Source organism: Lolium rigidum, chromosome 3, assembly GCF_022539505.1.
Source record: "Lolium rigidum isolate FL_2022 chromosome 3, APGP_CSIRO_Lrig_0.1, whole genome shotgun sequence".
In the NCBI taxonomy this organism is placed as follows: domain Eukaryota; kingdom Viridiplantae; phylum Streptophyta; class Magnoliopsida; order Poales; family Poaceae; genus Lolium; species Lolium rigidum.
In genome coordinates this window covers 283,789,631-283,809,043 of record NC_061510.1, presented here as the reverse complement: position 1 = coordinate 283,809,043, position 19,413 = coordinate 283,789,631, and the positions used below count along the sequence as shown (strand labels likewise).

Here is a 19,413-nt window from a genome sequence, read left to right as displayed (position 1 = left end):
TCAGGCACAAGTTGGACAGGACCCGGATCCAAGTTCTTTCCAAAGTCCAAACGGTTAGTAGTATATTAATGCGCCCGAGACACCACGCGCCGAGGCTTAGCACGAGGAGAAGAAAGGAGACGCCTAAACCCTTAAACCCCCGAGATCCAATCGAAACAAGCAGCGGAGGCGGCCGACATGGCGATGCTGTCGTCCGTGGCGGACCAGGGGCTGGAGCTGGCGAGGGGCACCGGGAAGGCGGTGGCGGATCAGGGACTGAAGCTCGCGCGGGGCACGGGGAAGGCGGCTTGGTCCGCCGGCGCGACGTGCCTGTCCGTGGCGGACAAGGGACGCCAGGCGGTGCCGGAGGTGGCGTGGAAGCTGGCGCGGAGCACGGGGAAGGCGGCGTGGATCGTGGCGACGTCGGCGATCGTGCTCGTGCTGCCGCTCGTGTTCTCCATTGATCAAGAGAATCAGCTTACCGAGTTGCTCAACCAGCAGGCGGACAACAATGCGGTCCTGTTCGGTACCGGCTACGCCTGACCCCTCCGCCCTCGTCTCCTCCTAGCTACTTCCAGATAGCCGCTACGGCTGTCCGCCTCATCATCAGCAACGATACTACTCCAGTAGCTAGAACCCTTTAGTTTTTTTTGTTGCTTGTTTGGTTGTTCTCGACCTGTCGATGAATCGATGTATATTCTTCATATGAAAAAGGATTTCCGGTTGATTATCGATCTGTCGCGTGCCATGAGAGATCTCGTGGAGAAGTAAGCAATTGGTGCAGTATGCAACGTTGTCTGCTGTTTTACGTCTTCCCAGAGATTATGTTTCGCCGAATCTCTGTTGTTTCCATTACTTTCTGACGAAAAGCATCAAAACAAAAAGTTCACACTTCTTCCTGCAGATTAGCACCAATTTTTCTGACCAAAAACCTACTTCCTCTGTCCACAAAAGGATTATGAGACATCCTTTTATGGATGGAGTAATTGTTTTCACCTCTGGATTCACATATTTTGCATGCTGTGTACATATATACTTACCAGAGCTACCCCCTCTCTAAAATAACTTTCATTTGTAATCCTCAGCCAAATTACAGAGCTGAGGCGCGTTGCTCGGAAACAATAGAGAGCTGATTGAGCAAGCCTATTCTAGGTTTCTAGAGCATTGTTTCTTGCACATAGTTGCTTCTATTTTAATGTACGTACTTGGCATTATTTTAGTAAACACACCTTTTTCGTTGAAAAAAGCAAAGAGAACACGAATATGGCACAAGTTTGTGATGTTGTGCATGAACATGTAAAGATTTCACCCCATCATATACAAGTGCTCGCTACGGGAAAAACAGGCTTTGCCGTGCAACTATTTGCACGGCAAAGAGCCCTATTTGCACGGCAAAGGCTTTGCCGTGCGACCCCGCCACTGAGCTATGTGTTCGTTTGTTGATAACTATACCATGTCATGCCTTTTGAGATGAGAAAAAATCCAGTTTCTACATCTTTGCCGTGCGCTTACACTAGGCAAAGGCTTCTTTGCCGTGCGTTTTTTCAAAAACACTAGGCAAAGGCTGCTTTGCCGTGCAACCCAGCTGCGGCACGGCAAAGGATGAGGCACGGCAATGCCCAACGCCTTTGCCGTGCACCAAGTCTTTGCCGTGCGGTGTGTTGGACCATTGCCGTGCACCTTTCTTTGCCGTGCGGCCTCTTCCATCTTTGCCGTGAATCGTATCTTTGCCGTGCGCTTGTGTCTATCTTTCCCGTGACCAAGGTCTTTGCCGTGCGTTTTTGTCTGTGCGCACGGCAAAGATTTCTTTACCGTGCGGGGACACACGGCAAAGAAATGCTGCACGGCGACGCATATTTTTCCCGTAGTGGCTGCGACTTTCTAGATCAGTAAAATCATGTACACTACACTTATCATCTACCGGAGGGAGTAACTTCGAAGCTACTGATAGCTAGTGGTCTAGGACTATGGGTAACGGTCTGTCTAGCACGCGTATTTGGCTGTAGCTTCCTTCCATCTCCAGTTGAATATCTGCATCTGAACGAACAATCTCCTCCTCATGGCCACCCGGAAATCCGCAGCCCTGCTTTCGGTGCCGCCAAGTGTAGGGACTAGGGACTCCCTTGTGGACGACGTACTCGTTGTCGACGACACCGACCTTGATCAACACATGAGTAATTGAGGATCTGTATTCTATTTTTACATGTGAAAAAATTAATACACGTGGAACAACGGTGTTGCCCTTCTTATGAATAAACCATGTCCCTCATTCCAACTTTGTTGCAAAATTGACAGTTGTAAGTAATTTGGATCGTCTGGCCTACGTGGGGGGTATTTGTGACTTATGCTTTGACATTTCTTTTGGATTGTCCAAACTAATCTTCAAGGAGGAGATGCATCTTTTCTATTTATCATGCATACTAATGGCTTATGTAAGATTAACTGCATGTAGTTCATACGGTTCGCCTATCCAAGAGAAATCAGGTTGCCAATTTGTCATGGCCTTTTTGCCTGATAGAAAAAATGAAAATAAAAATTCAAAAAGAGTCATGGTAATAATCCCTACGTGTACATGTCTTTTCTTCATCGCACACTTTCACCTCACAACTTTTATTATGGACCCAGTGGCCGTTCGCCACGCGGCACCTAAAAAAATCAAAGTTGCCATCCTTCCCTTGCTTGCATCTATCCAACGGTGCATGTCCCGTCACGTTGGGTGATGGAAATCACACGACCGTGCGTTATAAATTTCGTTTATCATTTAATCCCTCTATTCCATAATTATTATTGTGGTTTTATTTCAAATTTCAACTAAAAACATGGCAAGAATTATGGAACGGAGGGATTATCCCTTTTGTGTGGCACGCTAAATAACTAGCGCTCGAGGCGTGAGGAAGAGGAGAATCTACACGGTTACCAATCATCAAATTCACGTTATGTTTGGGAATTGTACTTCATAACCAAGTTAGGTCTGCCCAAAAGCTCCGAAAACCTGTTTTTACAGTTGTTGGTACCTACAACAGTGATATCAGCAATGACATCAGCCATGTGCTGACTCAGTTCTCTCATAAAATTATAAAATAAAACTGAAACATAATTGAAACATGATTATTTTGTAAAACATACGGTAGTGATGTCAGCAGCTAGTTTCACTTTTTACCAAAATGTTTCACAATGTTACCCATGTATCAGTTTAGTTTTACAATTGTTTCACTTATGTTTCAATTACTAGTTTTATATTAGAGAAAATATTAAAAGGCTCACGAATTTGAAAGCAGACTGGGCGGTGGATGTGACACCAGTATGTACCGGCGCATGTAAATTCGCTGCGTTCGTGAAAGTTTTTTTGCTGATGCACGAATGTGGCTTTCTAGATATTGCAACTTGGTCTCAAAGTTGGTTATTTAGCAGAACTTATACTCTCTCCATCCCACAAAACATGTCTTAGATTGGTCAAAATTTAAACAAATCTAAGACATGTTGAATGGGACCGACGAAGTAGATGCCAAAAACGTAAAATCAGTAAATCGGTCTGATCAATTTAGATCTGCAACTCCTTGGCTCCTTGCCTTCAGGGATAAGGGACCTAGCTAGCACGGTTCTGAAACATCAACCAACACTCATCGCTAGTCTGTTGTGCATTGTTCCTTGCTGATAGTTGCTTTTATTTGAATGTAAGAGTATATGACAACATCTCAGTACAACATGTCAACATCCCATTGCGTATTGTACCAACAAATTTTGCTGAAACAAACAAAGAGCTATATATATAGGGCACAAATTTGTGATGCTGTACAAGAAAGAATATATGAAGATCTCAAGCCATCTTGATGGATCAGTAAAACATTCTACTACTACTATCTATCTACTCTGAAGTTACTGATCACTAGTTGTCTTCGCTGGCTACTGGTAAGGATCTGTCCAGGACGCGTCGTTAGCTGCAGCTTCCTTCCATCTCCTGTCGAAAATCTGCATCTCAGCATGCGATCGCCTCCTCACCGCGACCCGGAAAGCCGCGGCCTTGCCCTCGGTGCCGCCGAGCGTAGGGACACCCCTGTGTAGGACGTACTCGCTGTCGACGACGCCGACCTTGAGCGTCCTGTCGCCCTGCGCGCAGTAGCCGAGCTTGTAGTCGAGGCCCCAGGCGTGCACGAGGTCGTTCTGGACCATGCCCCAGCTGCAGCGCCACGCCGCACGGGAGAAGACCGGCACCATCATCTCCACCCACCCCGCGCACGGCGGCCCCGTGCTGCTGTCGTCGCACCCTCCTCCTCCCAAGGCCGAAGCCGCCTTGTAGAACCTCCGGTGCACGTCGCCTCCTCCGTTGGTTGTTGCACGCGCCGTGATGCCGTGGTGGATCTCGGACCGGCGGTCGAGCGCCGGCTGAGATACCTCAAGCCCTTCTCTCTTGACGATGTCGAGGTACCGGACAGGGTCGAAGGCGTCCACCTCGACGTCCTCGTCCCACAGGAAGACGTAGTCGTACTCGGCGACAATGTCGGGGTGCAGGAACCGCTTGGCAAACCACCACTTGGTCTGGCCGCGCGCCGACACGTGCACCGCGCGGCGCGACCACTCGAGGTCATCCCACTGATCCTCCCCGGCGCCGTCGTAGTGGAAGACCATCAAGGTGAATCTGTCCGCCGGGAACTTGGAGACGAGCTTGTCGACGGCGGCCTTGTTCTTGATGCCCACCGGGATCGCTAAGAGGCTCTTCGAAGAGCCACCGTGCTGCTTCTCAGGGTCGCCGACCATGGACACCATCTCGAGGTTGGACGTGCCGTGCACGATGCCCCTCGGTAAAGCCTTGCCGCCCGACGGCTCCTTCTTGGCTTGTTTCGCTCCACGGACTATGCGTAGCAGTTTACGCGAGACTGCGCCGGGATCTTCAGAAACTTTGCCCGTTCGTGATCCTGATGTCAGGTTACTATGATCCTTGTGATGAACCGTGAAGCCTGTGCCGGCGAGGAAGATTAGCGCGAGGAGGAAGGCGAGCACCACCGGCAGCGAGAAGCGCTTCCGCGACGACATGTCTGCCCGGCCAATCGATCGCTCACGGGTTCAAATTATTTGGGATGATGCTGTAGCTGGTTACGGCGTAGTTTATATAACCATGGCTAGCACGTAGACCGATCCGAGTCGGCGTTGGAAAGAATCAGTTGATGATCGAAGTGCACGTACAGCAATCCAAGATCAAGCTGGAATCGGATTTGGAAGCAGCTAGCTGCGTTTATTTTTGAGTTTGCAACAGAGTCGGAGACTCGGAGCTGTTTATGGCAGTGCACACGGCTGAGCTTCCACGTAACGCTATACTTCTGCACATATGTTAACTGATTATTATTCGGGCGTGCCTAATTCTCAATCGGACGAAAATTAATTTTTTAGGGCACCCACAATGCTCCACCGTGGAGTGTATCTAATTTTGCCAGCTAGGAAAAATAATGAAGTGGAGGGAGAATTAAAGAAGAGAGAGAGGAGTATCTAATTTGAGATACAACTCTTGACACGAAGTCCAATCCTTAAAGAAAATGAATCCTCAGCCTATCGCTGTGTCCATTCGGCGCACTTGGGCCAATCCCACACCAAATTAATTAACTGACTAGGCCCACCATTAGATACGGTCGATTGAGATGGTAATATCAAGCGTAGTATCTTTTTCTCAAAAAAAAAAAAATCAAGCGTTGTATCTTGATGACAGGGCAAGGGGTAAGATACGATTTATCGTATCCGGATTGGGACTGCCCTTAGTCACGTGATGGGATCTCACGATTTGTATTGTAAACTATTTTTTTCTCAGTTGTAACGTATTTATTACAACTGAAAAAACTTCAGTTGCTACCCTTTGCAACAAGAATTTTTTTTAGTTACAACCCACTTACATCCCACACGATACAAAGTCAAAAAAGATGTATCAGCTCTAACTTAATTCTCAGCCGACTAAGAAGAATTAATTATACTTCTTGGTATTCTATTCAATCATCGTCAAGCACGATGCTAGCTAACTGCGTTCACTCAACTAGAATATAAAGGGTCATACAAGGTCTCCGTGAGACTATTCTGTAAACATTGATGGTTGTGATTTGTTCGCAACTATTTTTTCACAAAAAGAGAAGAATACAGAGGGATTATCTCTTTTGTGTGGCACGCTAAATAACTAACACTCGGGGCGTGAGGAAGAGGAGAATCTACACTGTTACCAATCGTCAGATTTAGGTTATGTTTGGGAATTGTACTTCATAACCAAGTCAGGCATGCCCGTGAAAGCTCTGAAAACCTCTTTTTACAGTTGCTGGTACCTACAACAGTGATGTCAGCAATGACATCAGCCATGTGCTGACTCAATTCTCTTATAAAATTATGAAATAAAATTGAAACATAATTAAAACACGATTATTTTTATAAAACATACGGTAGTGATGTCAGCAGCTAGTTTCACTTTTTTACCAAAATGTTTCACAATGTTACCCATGTATCAGTTTAGTTTTACAAAAGTTTCACTCATATTTCAATTACTAGTTTTATATTGGACAAAATATCAAAAGGCTCACGATCAAAGCAGACTGGACGGTGGATATGACACCGGTATGCACCACTGCCTGTAAATTCGCTGCGTTCGTGAAAGCTCTTTTGCTGATGCACGAATGTAGCTTTCTAGATATTGCAACTTGGTCTCGAAGTTGGTTATTTAGCAGAACTTATACTCCATCCCACGAAACATGTCTTAGATGGTCTAAATTTAAACGAATCTAAGACATGTTGAATGGGATCGAGGAAGTAGATGCCAAAAACGTAAAATCAGTAAATCGGTCTGATCAATTTAGATCTCACTACAGGAATGGGGCTATATGCCGAGGGCCGGGAACCCTCGGCGTAGCCTGCTTTGGCCGTCGGCGTAGGCTACGCCGAGGGCCGCCCTCGGCATAGCTCCTCGGCGTTTAGCTCCCTCGGCAAAGCCACTATCGCCGTCGGCGTAGCCCGGCCCTCGGCGTAGCACGCTACGCCGACGGCAAAACCCTCGGCATAGACTTTTAAAAAGTTCAAATTTCCCTTTTCCAAAAAAAATCAAAAAAAAAAATTGAAAAAAAAATATTTTTTCTATATGCCGACGGCAAAACCCTCGGCATAGACTTTTAAAATTTTAAAATTTTAATTTCTTTTACACAATCTTTTTTCTTTTTTTCTTTTTTTACTGGTTTATCTTTCACCCAATACACTTTTAACTCTAACTACACTTAATCTTAGATCAAATTACAATCATGGTTAAACTTTCCGATCGGTCACCCATCCTCACACTACTCCAGCCTCAGCACGCTTAACTCCTTGGTTCCATTCGGATGAGCTTCCATTATATAATTGACACCTCTTGCTGAAAATAATAGCATATCAACCCTATTAACCCTTCAACCGTGATGCACATCTCTTTATTTTTGAATCCCAAATAATTACTTAAGTAGACAACAATGAGTATATAAGTAATAATAATATTAAATTCAAATAACAATAAAATGATTTTATTTTTTGGTCTTTTTTCTATTTAATATGGAATAATTAATATCTTTAAATTGGAAAATCGAAATTCCACAAATAATATGTCTAAATCGATTAGAAAAATGAGAGGAATCTAAATATAACATCCATATCATCATTTGAACCTAAAAATTAGAGGAATCCAAATACGACGCCTAATTTGCCATGTGGCCAAAACGGCCCCCTCGGGAGATGCGAAATGGTCGTATCGGGCGGGCTGGTGCACCGTTCGCCAACACGCTAAACTGACAAAAATTAGCACAAAAAGTGATGTGTTTTAGACCTAAAAACATTTTTTGCGGAATTTATTGAGCGACGGAAAGTGTACCCCTAGTTCAAATCCGGTCAGTTTCCAGCGGATTCGGTGGGACACCGCAGGAAGCCGCAGGGATTCTCAGATAGCTAGCGCGTAGATATGGCATGTGATAGATGGTGCGGAGGCGGTGTCCTACCACTACGCGGAGGTCTCGCGCAATGCTAAAATGCGCCCCATGTAGTTGCTTCACAAAAAAAAACCATTTTGGCACCCCGAAAATGAAAAAACCATCGCACATGGGTCGGATTGGAAATCCTCTCCCGGGGCCTTGCTTCCCACCCCAGGGACCACGCACGTGCCAAATATGGCCTCGTTCCGACAAACTATGCGGTGTCACGGGCCGTTTCCTACTCATTGGCCCTAAGCCATAGAACTCCGGACGTGATAGCCCTGTTTGTGAAGGGGTTTCCAAAATAATTGCCGTATCCTAATTCCGACTTTTGGAGTGGTTATTAGGACACATAAAATGACGTCATGCGGCTCTGCGGGATTTTCTGACTTCGATTAAATTGCCATTTGGCCAAAACGGGCCCCCACGGAGATGCGGTATGGCCGTACCGGGCGCGCTGGTGCACCCGTTTACCATCGCGCTAAACGGAAAAAAATTCGCATATAAAGTGATATGTCATAGATCTAAAAACATTTTTCATGGAATTTATTGAGCGATAGAAAGTGTAGCCCTAGTTTAAATCCGGTCACTTTCCAGCGGATTCGGCGGGACACCGCAGGAAGCCGCATGGATTCCCAGATAGCTAGCGCGCACATATGGCATGTGATATGTGGTGCGAAGGCGGTGTCCTACCACTACGCGGAGGTCTCGCGCAATACTAAAATGCGCCCCATGTAGCTGCTTCACAAAAAAACCCGTTTTGGCACCCCGAAAATGAAAAAACCATCGCCCATGGGTCCGATTGGAAATCCTCTCCTGGGACCTTGCTTCCCATCCCAGGGACCACACACGTGCCAAATATGGCCTCATTCCGACAAACTATGCGGTGTCACAGACCGTTTCCTACTCATTTGCCCTAAAAGCTATAGAACTCCGGACGTGATAGCCCTGTTTGTGAAGGGTTTTCCAAAATAATTTCCGTATCCTAATTCCGAATTTTAGAGTGGTTACTAGGACACATAAAATGATGCCATGCGGCTCCGCGGGATTTTCTAACTTCGTTTAAATTGCCATTTGGCCAAAACGGGCCGCCACGGAGATGCGGTATGGCCGTACCGGGCGCGCTGGTGCACCCGTTTACCATCGCGCTAAACGGAAAAAAATTCGCATATAAAGTGATATGTCATAGACCTAAAAACATTTTTCCCAGAATTTATTGAGCGACGAAAAGTGTAGCCCTAGTTCAAATTCGGTCACTTTCTAGCGGATTCGGTGGGACACCGCAGGAAGCCGCATGGATTCCCAGATAGCTAGCGCGCACATATGACATGTGATATGTGGTGTGAAGGCGGTGTCCTACCACTACGCGAAGGTCTCGCGCAATACTAAAATGCGCCCCATGTAGCAGCTTCACACAAAAAACCTGTTTTGGCACCCCGAAAATGAAAAAACCATCACCCATGGGTCGGATTGGAAATCCGCTCCCGAGGCCTTCCCATCCCAGGGACCACACACGTGCCAAATATGGTCTCGTTCCGACAAACTATGCGGTGTCACGGGCCGTTTCCTACTCATTTGCCCTAAAAGTCATAGAACTCCGGACTTGATAGCCCTGTTCGTGAAGGGTTTTCCAAAATAATTGTCGTATGCTAATTTCATCTTTTGGAGTGGTTTAGTACACATAAAATGATGCCATGCGGCTCCGCGAGATTTTCTGACTTCGTTTAAATTGCCATCTGGCTAAAACGGGAACCTGAGGACATATAAGAAATTGATTGAATTGTTTCTATGTTAACATGGTACTGTACATGATTCAAATATGCATGATTTTAACATAAACGGATAGAGGATGTTTTTCTGAAGATTTCGATACCTCACACGCATTTTTCTGACATCATATGAATTAGTTATGATTTTTACAAAATTAGACAAATTTGAAAATTTGCCTACGCCGAGGGTGGTCATCGGCGTAGCCCTATCTACGCCTAGGGCCAAAGATATGCCAAGGGCTGCCCTCGGCGTAGACCTTGCTACGCCGACGGCCGCGCTACGCCGAACGTCGAAAGGGCAGGCTGGCCTGGCCGAGCCATACGCCGACGGCCCCGACTTTTGGCCGTCGGCGTAGCATCCCATTCCTGTAGTGTCTGCAACTTCTTGCCTGCAGGGATAAGGGACCTAGCACGGTTCTGAAACATCAGCCAACACTCATCGCTAGTCTGTTGTGCATTGTTCCTTGCTGATAGTTGCTTTTATTTGAATGTAAGAGTATTTGACAACATCTCAGTACAACATGTCAACATCCCATTGCTTATTGTATCAACAATTTTTGCTGAAACAAACAAAGAGCTATATATAGGGCACAAATTTGTGATGCTGTACAAGAAAGAATATATGAAGATCTCAAGCCATCTTGATCGATCAGTAAAACATTCTACTACTACTATCTATCTACTCTGAAGTTGCCGATCACTAGTTGTCTTCGCTGGCTACTGGTACGGGTCAATCCAGGACGCGTCGTTGGCTGCAGCTTCCTTCCATCTCCTGTCGAAAATCTGCATCTCAGCATGCGATCGCCTCCTCACCGCGACCCGGAAGGCCGCGGCCTTGCCCTCGGTGCCGCCGAGCGTAGGGACACCCCTGTGGAGGACGTACTCGCTGTCGACGACGCCGACCTTGAGCGTCCGTTCACCCTGCGCGCAGTAGCCAAGCTTGTAGTCGAGGCCCCAGGCGTGCACGAGGTCGTTCTGGACCATGCCCCAGCTGCAGCGCCACGCCGCACGGGAGAAGACCGGCACCATCATCTCCACCCACCCCGCGCACGGCGGCCCCGTGCTGCTGTCGTCGCACCCTCCTCTTCCCAAGGCCGAAGCCGCCTTGTAGAACCTCCGGTGCACGTTTTTTCGATAAAGGATGCTTTCATTACTTTTATAAGCAATTACATCCAGCCTCTGCATAACCAGGATGCACACAGCCGTTTATGTTGTCTCAGGTTCGAAAGTGATAAAAGCAAAAAACTAGGCGAGATACACATCAAGATGAAACATATAACGCCTAAGAAATAGGTGGGGCATCTATCCGTAGACTATGCTGCCACCCATGTTGGGAAAAAGTATCCCTCGCCGTAGCCTCCAACCGTGTACAGACCTCCGTAAACAGGTCTCGATTCTCCAGTCGCTGAAGAGGTAACCACGAACGGAGAATACCTGTACATCTGTAGATGACCTGCAACAAAGAGCAATTTTTATCATTAAAAATCTTGTCATTTCTACATAGCCAAAGCGCCCAGATAACTGCTAGCGCCCCCACCCTAAGAAGCAACTTAAACCTTGAATCAACCCCATGGAGCCAATTACCAAAAACATTGGCAACACTGGTCGGAGGGTACAGGGTAGACGCTACTTGGATGACTGACCATATAGATCTCGCGAACTGGCACTGGAAGAACAAATGCTTGATTGTTTCGTCCTGTTGACAGAAAACACATCGAGTACTTCCATGCCAATTACGCTTAACAAGATTATCTTTGGTGAGGATTACTCTCGACGAAGATACCATCCAAAAATTTTAATTTTTAATGGTATCTTCATCTTCCAAATCTTTTTATTATTATCAACTGGTAGATCAGAAAGAAGGATCGCGTTGTAGAAAGATTTCACAGAGAAAGCACCGTTGGCATGAAGGTTCCATCTAAATTCGTCCGGTTCGTCCGATAATTGAATATCCCCGAGCCGTTGAATTAAGGTATTCCATGCCGCAAGTCTTTGTCCAAGTAAAACCCGTCTGAACGTCACATTCGGGGGTGAGGTAGCCATTACAAGTAGCAATGGTATCACCTTGACGACGAACAATCCTATAAAGAGCTGGATACTGTTCACTTAGGGGTGCGTTGTCAAGCCAAGCATCTTCCCAGAAACGTATTTGTGCTCCATTTCTGATTGAGAAAGTGCCATGGCGAAAAAATTCATTTTTAGTCGCCATTAGCCCGGCCCAGAAGTGAGAATCCCCTGGTTTCCAAACCATTTGGGATAATGTCTTCGAACCGATATACTTTCGCCGAAGGATAGTCTGCCAAATCCCATCCTCAGTGAGGAGCTTAAACAGCCATTTTCCCAATAGGACCGAATTCTTGACTTCCAAATCATGAACTCCAAGCCCACCTTGATCTTTGGGACTACAAACTATACTCCACTTAACCAGTCGATATTTCTTTTTCTCACTGTCCCCTTGCCAAAAGAATCTGGATCGATAATAATCGAGTTTATGCAGAATTCCTTTTGGTAAGATGAAAAATGATAACATATACAGTACCATGTTTGTGAGTACCGAATTAATGAGTATCAATCTTCCACCTAGGGACAGCAACTTGCCTTTCCAGCTACTAAGGCGTTTTTGTAGTCTTTCTTCCACTAATTTCCATTCCGCGATTGTAAGTCTCCGATAATGAATCGGAATACCCAAATAACGAATCGGAAATTGGCCTTGCCCACAACCAAACAACTCTGCGTACAGAGTCGCATCATTTTGGGCATCACCGAAGCAGAACAATTCACTCTTATGGAAATTGATTTTCAATCCTGACAATTGCTCAAAGGCCGCCAAGATTAATTTCAAGTTTTGAGCTTTTTCAAGATCATGATCCATAAATAGAATTGTATCATCGGCGTATTGAAGAATAGATAAGCCACCATCAACTAGATGTGGACCTCCGGTGCACGTTGCCTCCTCCGTTGCTTGTTGCACGCGCCGTGATGCCGTGGTGGATCTCGGACCGGCGGTCGAGCGCCGGCTGAGATACCTCAAGCCCTTCTCTCTTGACGATGTCGAGGTACCGGACAGGGTCGAAGGTGTCCACCTCGACGTCCTCGTCCCACAGGAAGACGTAGTCGTACTCGGCGACAATGTCGGGGTGCAGGAACCGCTTGGCGAACCACCACTTGGTCTGGCCGCGCGCCGACACGTGCACCGCGCGGCGCGACCACTCGAGGTCATCCCACTGATCCTCCCCGGCGCCGTCGTAGTGGAAGACCATCAAGGTGAATCTGTCGGCCGGGAACTTGGAGACGAGCTTGTCGACGGCGGCCTTGTTCTTGATGCCCACCGGGATCGCTAAGAGGCTCTTCGAGGAGCCACCGTGCTGCTTCTCAGGGTCGCCGACCATGGACACCATCTCGAGGTTGGACGTGCCGTGCACGATGCCCCTCGGTAAAGCCTTGCCGCCCGACTGCTCCTTCTTGGCTTGTTTCGCTCCATGGACTATGCGTAGCAGTTTACGCGAGACTGCGCCGGGATCTTCAGAAACTTTGCCCGTTCGTGATCCTGATGTCAGGTTACTATGATCCTTGTGATGAACCGTCAAGCCTGTGCCGGCGAGGAAGATTAGCGCGAGGAGGAAGGCGAGCACCACCGGCAGCGAGAAGCGCTTCCGCGACGACATGTCTGCCCGGCCAATCGATCGCTCACGGGTTCAAATTATTTGGGATGATGCTGTAGCTGATTACGGCGTAGTTTATATAACCATGGCTAGCACGTAGACCGATCCGAGTCGGCGTTGGAAAGAATAAGTTGATCATACAGCCCCGAAGTGCACGTACAGCAGTCCAAGATAAGCTGGAATCGGATTTGGAAGCAGCTACGTTTATTTTTGAGTTTGCAACAGAGTCGGGGACTCGGAGCTGTTTATGGCGGTGCACACGGCTGAGCTTCCACGTAACGCTATACTTCTGCACATGCGTTAACTGATTATTATTCGGGCGTGCCTAATTCTCAATGGACCGAAAATTAATTCTTAGTCACGTGATGGGATCTCACGATTTTGTATTGTGTAAACTATTTTTTCTCAGTTGTAACGTATTTATTACAACTGAAAAAACTTCAGTTGCTACCCTTTGCAACAAGAATTTTTTTAGTTACAATCCACTTACAATTTACATCCCCGCGATACAAAGCCAAAAAAGATGTATCAGCTCTAACTTAATTCTCAGCCGACTAAGAATTAGCAAAACCAAAATTAAGTATACTTCTTGGTATTCTATTCAATCATCGTCAAGTACCATGCTAGCTAAGAGCATCTCTAACAGAACCCGTAAATCCTGCTGGAACTGAATTTTTTCGGCAGATTTACGGGTTCAGGCCGAAAGCGGCGCAGAATGGAGCCCGAATCGGTGGGCCAGCCCCTATAATTTGTTCGGGGGCCCGAGAAACTGAAGCGTCGACCCGTATAAATACAAAAATAAAAAAGAGAAAAAAAACCTGTCGGTGTGGGTAGCCAGCGGTTTACATGCCGGCGACCTCGCAGCGGCGGCGCTTGCGCAGAAGGAGGATGTGTCCAGGAGGTGGCAGCTCACCTGCTGAACTCGAGGATGGAGGCGATGCGGCCAAGGGAGGCCGGAATCAGCGGCGATGGAGGGGCGGACACGGCGACCTCGTCGGGGATGGATACGCCGATTGAGAGCGCCTTGGACCGCGAGGTTTGTCGAGGACGGCGGCGGCGGGGCTCGTGGGCGTCTCGACAGCGAGAACAGCGACGCTCGACGGCGAGAACAGAGATGGAAGACCGACGACACGCAAGGGTTCGACGGCGCGCAAGCCAACTGAGGCGTCCCGATTCGTGTAACGAGTCCGAAGAGCCACTTTTATACCCTAGGACCTTTAGTCCTGGTTGGTATTTCCAACTGGAACTAAAGGGTCTAATATTCTGGTTGGCATCTCCAACCAGGATTAAAGGTCTAACCTTTAGTCCCGGTTGGCGGTACCAACTGGAACTAAAGGTGTTTTCGGACGCCGCTTCTATTCGCGCGCGCAAATGACCTTTAGTCCCGGTTGATGGAACCAACCGGAATAAAAGGTCCTTTTTGGGGGGTTTTCAGTTTGCCCACCTTTTTGATATTTTGCAAAGTGTTAGAATATGAATTAAAATAACTTGTGCATAATTTAAAATCTGGGAAAACTTTCAACATGAAAATAGTTTAAATTTAGAAAAATAATCCAAAATCATTTTCTATTTTCTAAAATAAATGTTATAACTAGGGAAAGTATTAACCATTTTGCCTTTTTCAATAAAAAATGCATTAACTCATATGTTTTGCATAATTTAAAATCTGGCAACACTTTCAACACGAAAAATGTTTTAATTTACAAAAATAATCCAAAATCATTTTCTGTTTTCTAAAAGAAATGTTCTAACTACCCAAACCATTAACCATTTTGCATTTTTCAATTAAAAATGCTTTAACTCATGCATAATTTAAAATATGGCAAAACTTTCAACATGAAAAATCGTGCATGACGCCAATGAAGAGACGAGGAAGAAGAGGAAGCCAGAGTTGGTGGTCAGCAGAGGAGGGACAAAACGAGTATGAGAAGGATGGCTTCATCGTGGACTACGCCGATGAAGATGAGGAGGAGGAAGAAGAGGAATTCAGAGCTTGTGGTGAGCAGAGGAGGAACAAAACGAGTACGAGAAAGATGGCTTCAACGTGGATGACACCGATGAAGATGATGAGGAAGAAGAGGAAGCCAGAACGGTGGTGAGCAGCGGAGGGACAAAACAAGTACGAGAAGGATGAATACATCGTGGATGACGCCGATGAAGATGCGGAGGAGGAAAAATAGGAAGCCAGAGTTGGTGGTGAGCAGAGGAGGGACATTACGAGTACGAGAAGGATGGCTTTCATCGTGGATGATGTCGATGAAGATGCGAAGGAGGAACAAGAGGAAGCCAGAGCTGGTGGTGAGCACAGGAGGGACAAAACGAGTACGAGAAGGATGGCTTCATCGTGGATGACATCGATGAAGATGAGGAGGAGGAAGAAGAGGAAGCCAACCTTTAGTCCCATTTGGTGGGTGCAACCAGGACTAAAGGTGGATTTTAGGGCCATCTAACAAAACTCTCGATGGGATAAGGACGAGTGGGTCGACGCACTGCTCGGAAAGATAAGGCATATAGCGCACGACGTCTTGTCGGAGGAACCAACCAGGACTAAAGGGTTTTTCGGCATGCCAACCTTTAGTCCCGTTTGGTGGGTGTAACCGGGACTAAAGGTGGATTTTTAGTGTCATCTAACAAAACTGTCGGCGGGATAAGGGTGCGTGGGTGGACGTACTGCTTGGCGAGATAAGGCATGTAGCGCACGGTATCCTGTCAGAGGAACAAGACGAAGGAGGAAGCGGCGCCGGGCCTATAAATGGAGCGTCGCTAATCGCAAGCAACTCAACAAGCCAACCAAAATGTACGGAGCTTCGTCCTCATGGCCGGGGGAAAGGGTTGGGAACTTCTCGAAGATGTCGTTGATGCACACGCCCTAGGACATCTTCGGAAGTTCCGCCTCGGGAAATTTCCCCGCAAGCCCGTGAACGTATCCATCTCCATTGTTGCTATATTCCTATCAAAAACCTCTTCCCTCTCCTGCAATCTATATTTAACTAGCAAAAACAAGCCAAGAAGGTAGGGAGCTTCATCCCCATGGCTGGTGGAAAGGGTTAGGAAATCTCCCGCGTGGCGGAGCTTCTCGAAGATATCGTTGGTGCACATGTCGTAGGACATCTTCAGAAGTTACGCCTCGGGAAAATTATCCCGCAAGCTCGTGAACGCCTCCATCTCCATTGTTGGTTTATTCCTATCAACAGTCTCTTCATAGAGAAATTAATGGATAGTGACCTCACACTAGAGGTGTTGTCATCAACTGGAAACCAGAGTGTGGGCTTGGTTAATGGTTTGAATAGTTAGATTAATTATTTTACAAAACAACAAATGGTTTTGGATTCTTTCTCCAAATTCAGATACTTTTCATATTCAAAGTTTGTTCATATTCGAAAGTATGCAACAGTTATTCAAATTCATATTCAAACACTTATCAGATATTCAAAATTATAACATATACCAAAAAAAGAACTTAGTTTTGGTGCAAATAAAAGGTCTTTAGTCCCAGTTGGGGATAACAACCGGGACTAAAGGTGCTCGCGGCCTGCCGCACCCAACACATAACCTTTAATCCCGGTTTGTCTCACCAATCGGGACTAGAGGTTGCCGCGCGTTCTACCCGTCGCGAATCAAATCAAGTCCGGGACTAATGCTCCTTGCAGCTCTGAACTAAAGACCCGTTTTCTAGTAGTGTTAATTTATAAGAGTATTTGAAAACATCTCAGTACACATCCCATTGGTTACTCTACCAACAAGTTTTGCTGAAACAACAACAATGAGAATGAGAAGAGCTTTATCGACAAATTTGTGATGCTGTACAAGAATATATGAAGACATTCTACTTGATCGATCAGTAAAACATTCTACTCCTATTAATCTACTCCGAAGCTACTGATTACAAGCTGTCGTCGTTGGCTACTGGTAAGGGTCTGTCCAGGACGCGTCGTTGGCTGCAGCTTCCTTCCATCTCCTATCGAAAATCTGCATCTCAGCATGCGATCTCCTCCTCACGGCAGCCCGGAAAGCCGCACCCTTCCCTTCGGTGCCGCCGAGCATGGGGACTCCCCTGTGTAGGACGTACTCGCTGTCAACGACGCCGACCTTGAGCGTCCGGTCACCCTGCGCGCAGTAGCCAAGCTTGTAGTCGAGGCCCCAGGCGTGCACGAGGTCGTTCTGGACCATGCCCCAGCTGCAGCGCCACGCCGCGCGGGAGAAGACCGGCACCATCATCTCCACCCACCCCGTGCACGGCGGCCCCGTGCTGCTGTCGTCGCACCCTCCTCCTCCCAAGGCCGAAGCCGCCTTGTAGAACCTCCGGTGCACGTCGCCTCCTCCGTTGGTTGTTGCACGCGCCGTGATGCCGTGGTGGATCTCGGACTGGCGGTCGAGCGCCGGCTGAGATACCTCAAGCCCTTCTCTCTTGACGATGTCGAGGTACCGGACAGGGTCGAAGGCGTCCACCTCGACGTCCTCGTCCCACAGGAAGACGTAGTCGTACTCGGCGACAATGTCGGGGTGCAGGAACCGCTTGGCGAACCACCACTTGGTCTGGCCGCGCGCCGACACGTGCACCGCGCGGCGCGACCACTCGAGGTCATCCCACTGATCCTCCCCGGCGCCGTCGTAGTGGAAGACCATCAAGGTGAATCTGTCCGCCGGGAACTTGGAGACGAGCTTGTCGACGGCGGCCTTGTTCTTGATGCCTACCGGGATCGCTAAGAGGCTCTTCGAAGACGAGGAGCCACCGTGCTGATTCTCAGGGTCGCCGACCATGGACACCATCTCGAGGTTGGACGTGCCGTGCACGATGCCCCTCGGCAAAGCCTTGCCGCCCGACGGCTCCTTCTTGGCTTGTTTCGCTCCATGGACTATGCGTAGCAGTTTACGCGAGACTGCTCCGGGATCTTCAGAAACTTTGCCCGTTCGTGAGCCTGATGTCAGGTTACTATGATCCTTGTGATGAACCGTGAAGCCTGTGCCGGCGAGGAAGATTAGCGCGAGGAGGAAGGCGAGCACCACCGGCAGCGAGAAGCGCTTCCGCGACGACATGTCTTCCCGGCCAATCGATCGCTCACGGGTTCAAATTTTTTGGGATGATGCTGTAGCTGGTTACGGCGTAGTTTATATAACCATGGACTAGCACGTAGACCGATCCGGGTCGGCGTTGGAAAGAATCAGTTGATGATACAGCCCCGAAGTGCACGTAGAGCAATCCAAGATCAAGCTGGAATCGGATTTGGAAGCAGCTGCGTTTATTTTTGAGTTTGGAACAGAGTCGGAGACTCGGAGCTGTTTATGGCGGTGCACACGTAACGCTATACTTCTGCACATGTGTTAACTGATTATTATTCTTTTTTTAGATAACTGATTATTATTCGGGCGTGCCTAATTCTCAATCGACCGAAAATTAATTCTTAGTCACGTGATGGGATCTCACGATTTTGTATTGTGTAAACTATGTTTTCTCCGTTGTAACGTATTTATTACAACTGACAAAACTTCAGTTGCTACCCTTTGCAACAAGAATTTTTTTAGCTACAACCCACTTACAATTTACATCCCACACGATACATAGTAAAAAAAAAGATGTATCAGCTCTAACTTAATTCTCAGCGAACTAAGAATTAGCAAAACCAAAATTAATTATACTTCTTGGTATTCTATTCAATCATCATCAAGTACGATGCTAGCTAAGAGCATCTCACCCGTGAATCCCGCCGGAACTGAATTTTTCGGCAGATTTATGGGTTCGGCCGAAAGCGGCACAGAACGGAGCCCGAATCGGTGGACCAACCCGTATAATTTGTTCGGGAACCCGAGAAACTGGAGCGTCGACCCATATAAATAAAAATAAATAAAAAAGAGAAAAGAAACCGCCGGTGTGGGTAGCCAGCGGTTTACATGCCGGCGACCTCGCAGCGGCGGCGCCTTCGCAAAAGGAGGAGGGGTCCAGGAGGTGGCAGCTCACCTGTTGAACTCGAGGATGGAGGCGACGCGGCCAGGGGAGGCCGGAATCGGTGGCGATGGAGGGGCGGACACGGCGACCTCGTCGGGGACGGATCC

The 19,413-nt window shown here is 47.5% G+C and overlaps 1 protein-coding gene and 2 pseudogenes across 1 annotated transcript; all 3 read right to left on the bottom strand.

Moving 5' to 3' along the window:
- Window positions 1-3,855: 3,855 nt before the first annotated feature.
- LOC124696608 lies at window positions 3,856-5,010 on the bottom strand (annotated as a pseudogene).
- Window positions 5,011-10,375: 5,365 nt separating this feature from the next.
- LOC124696607 lies at window positions 10,376-13,365 on the bottom strand (annotated as a pseudogene).
- Window positions 13,366-17,265: 3,900 nt separating this feature from the next.
- LOC124696606 lies at window positions 17,266-18,399 on the bottom strand. Its single transcript, XM_047229314.1, has one exon. It carries the CDS (start codon window positions 18,397-18,399, stop codon window positions 17,266-17,268), a length of 1,134 nt encoding a protein of 377 aa, XP_047085270.1.
- Window positions 18,400-19,413: the final 1,014 nt, after the last annotated feature.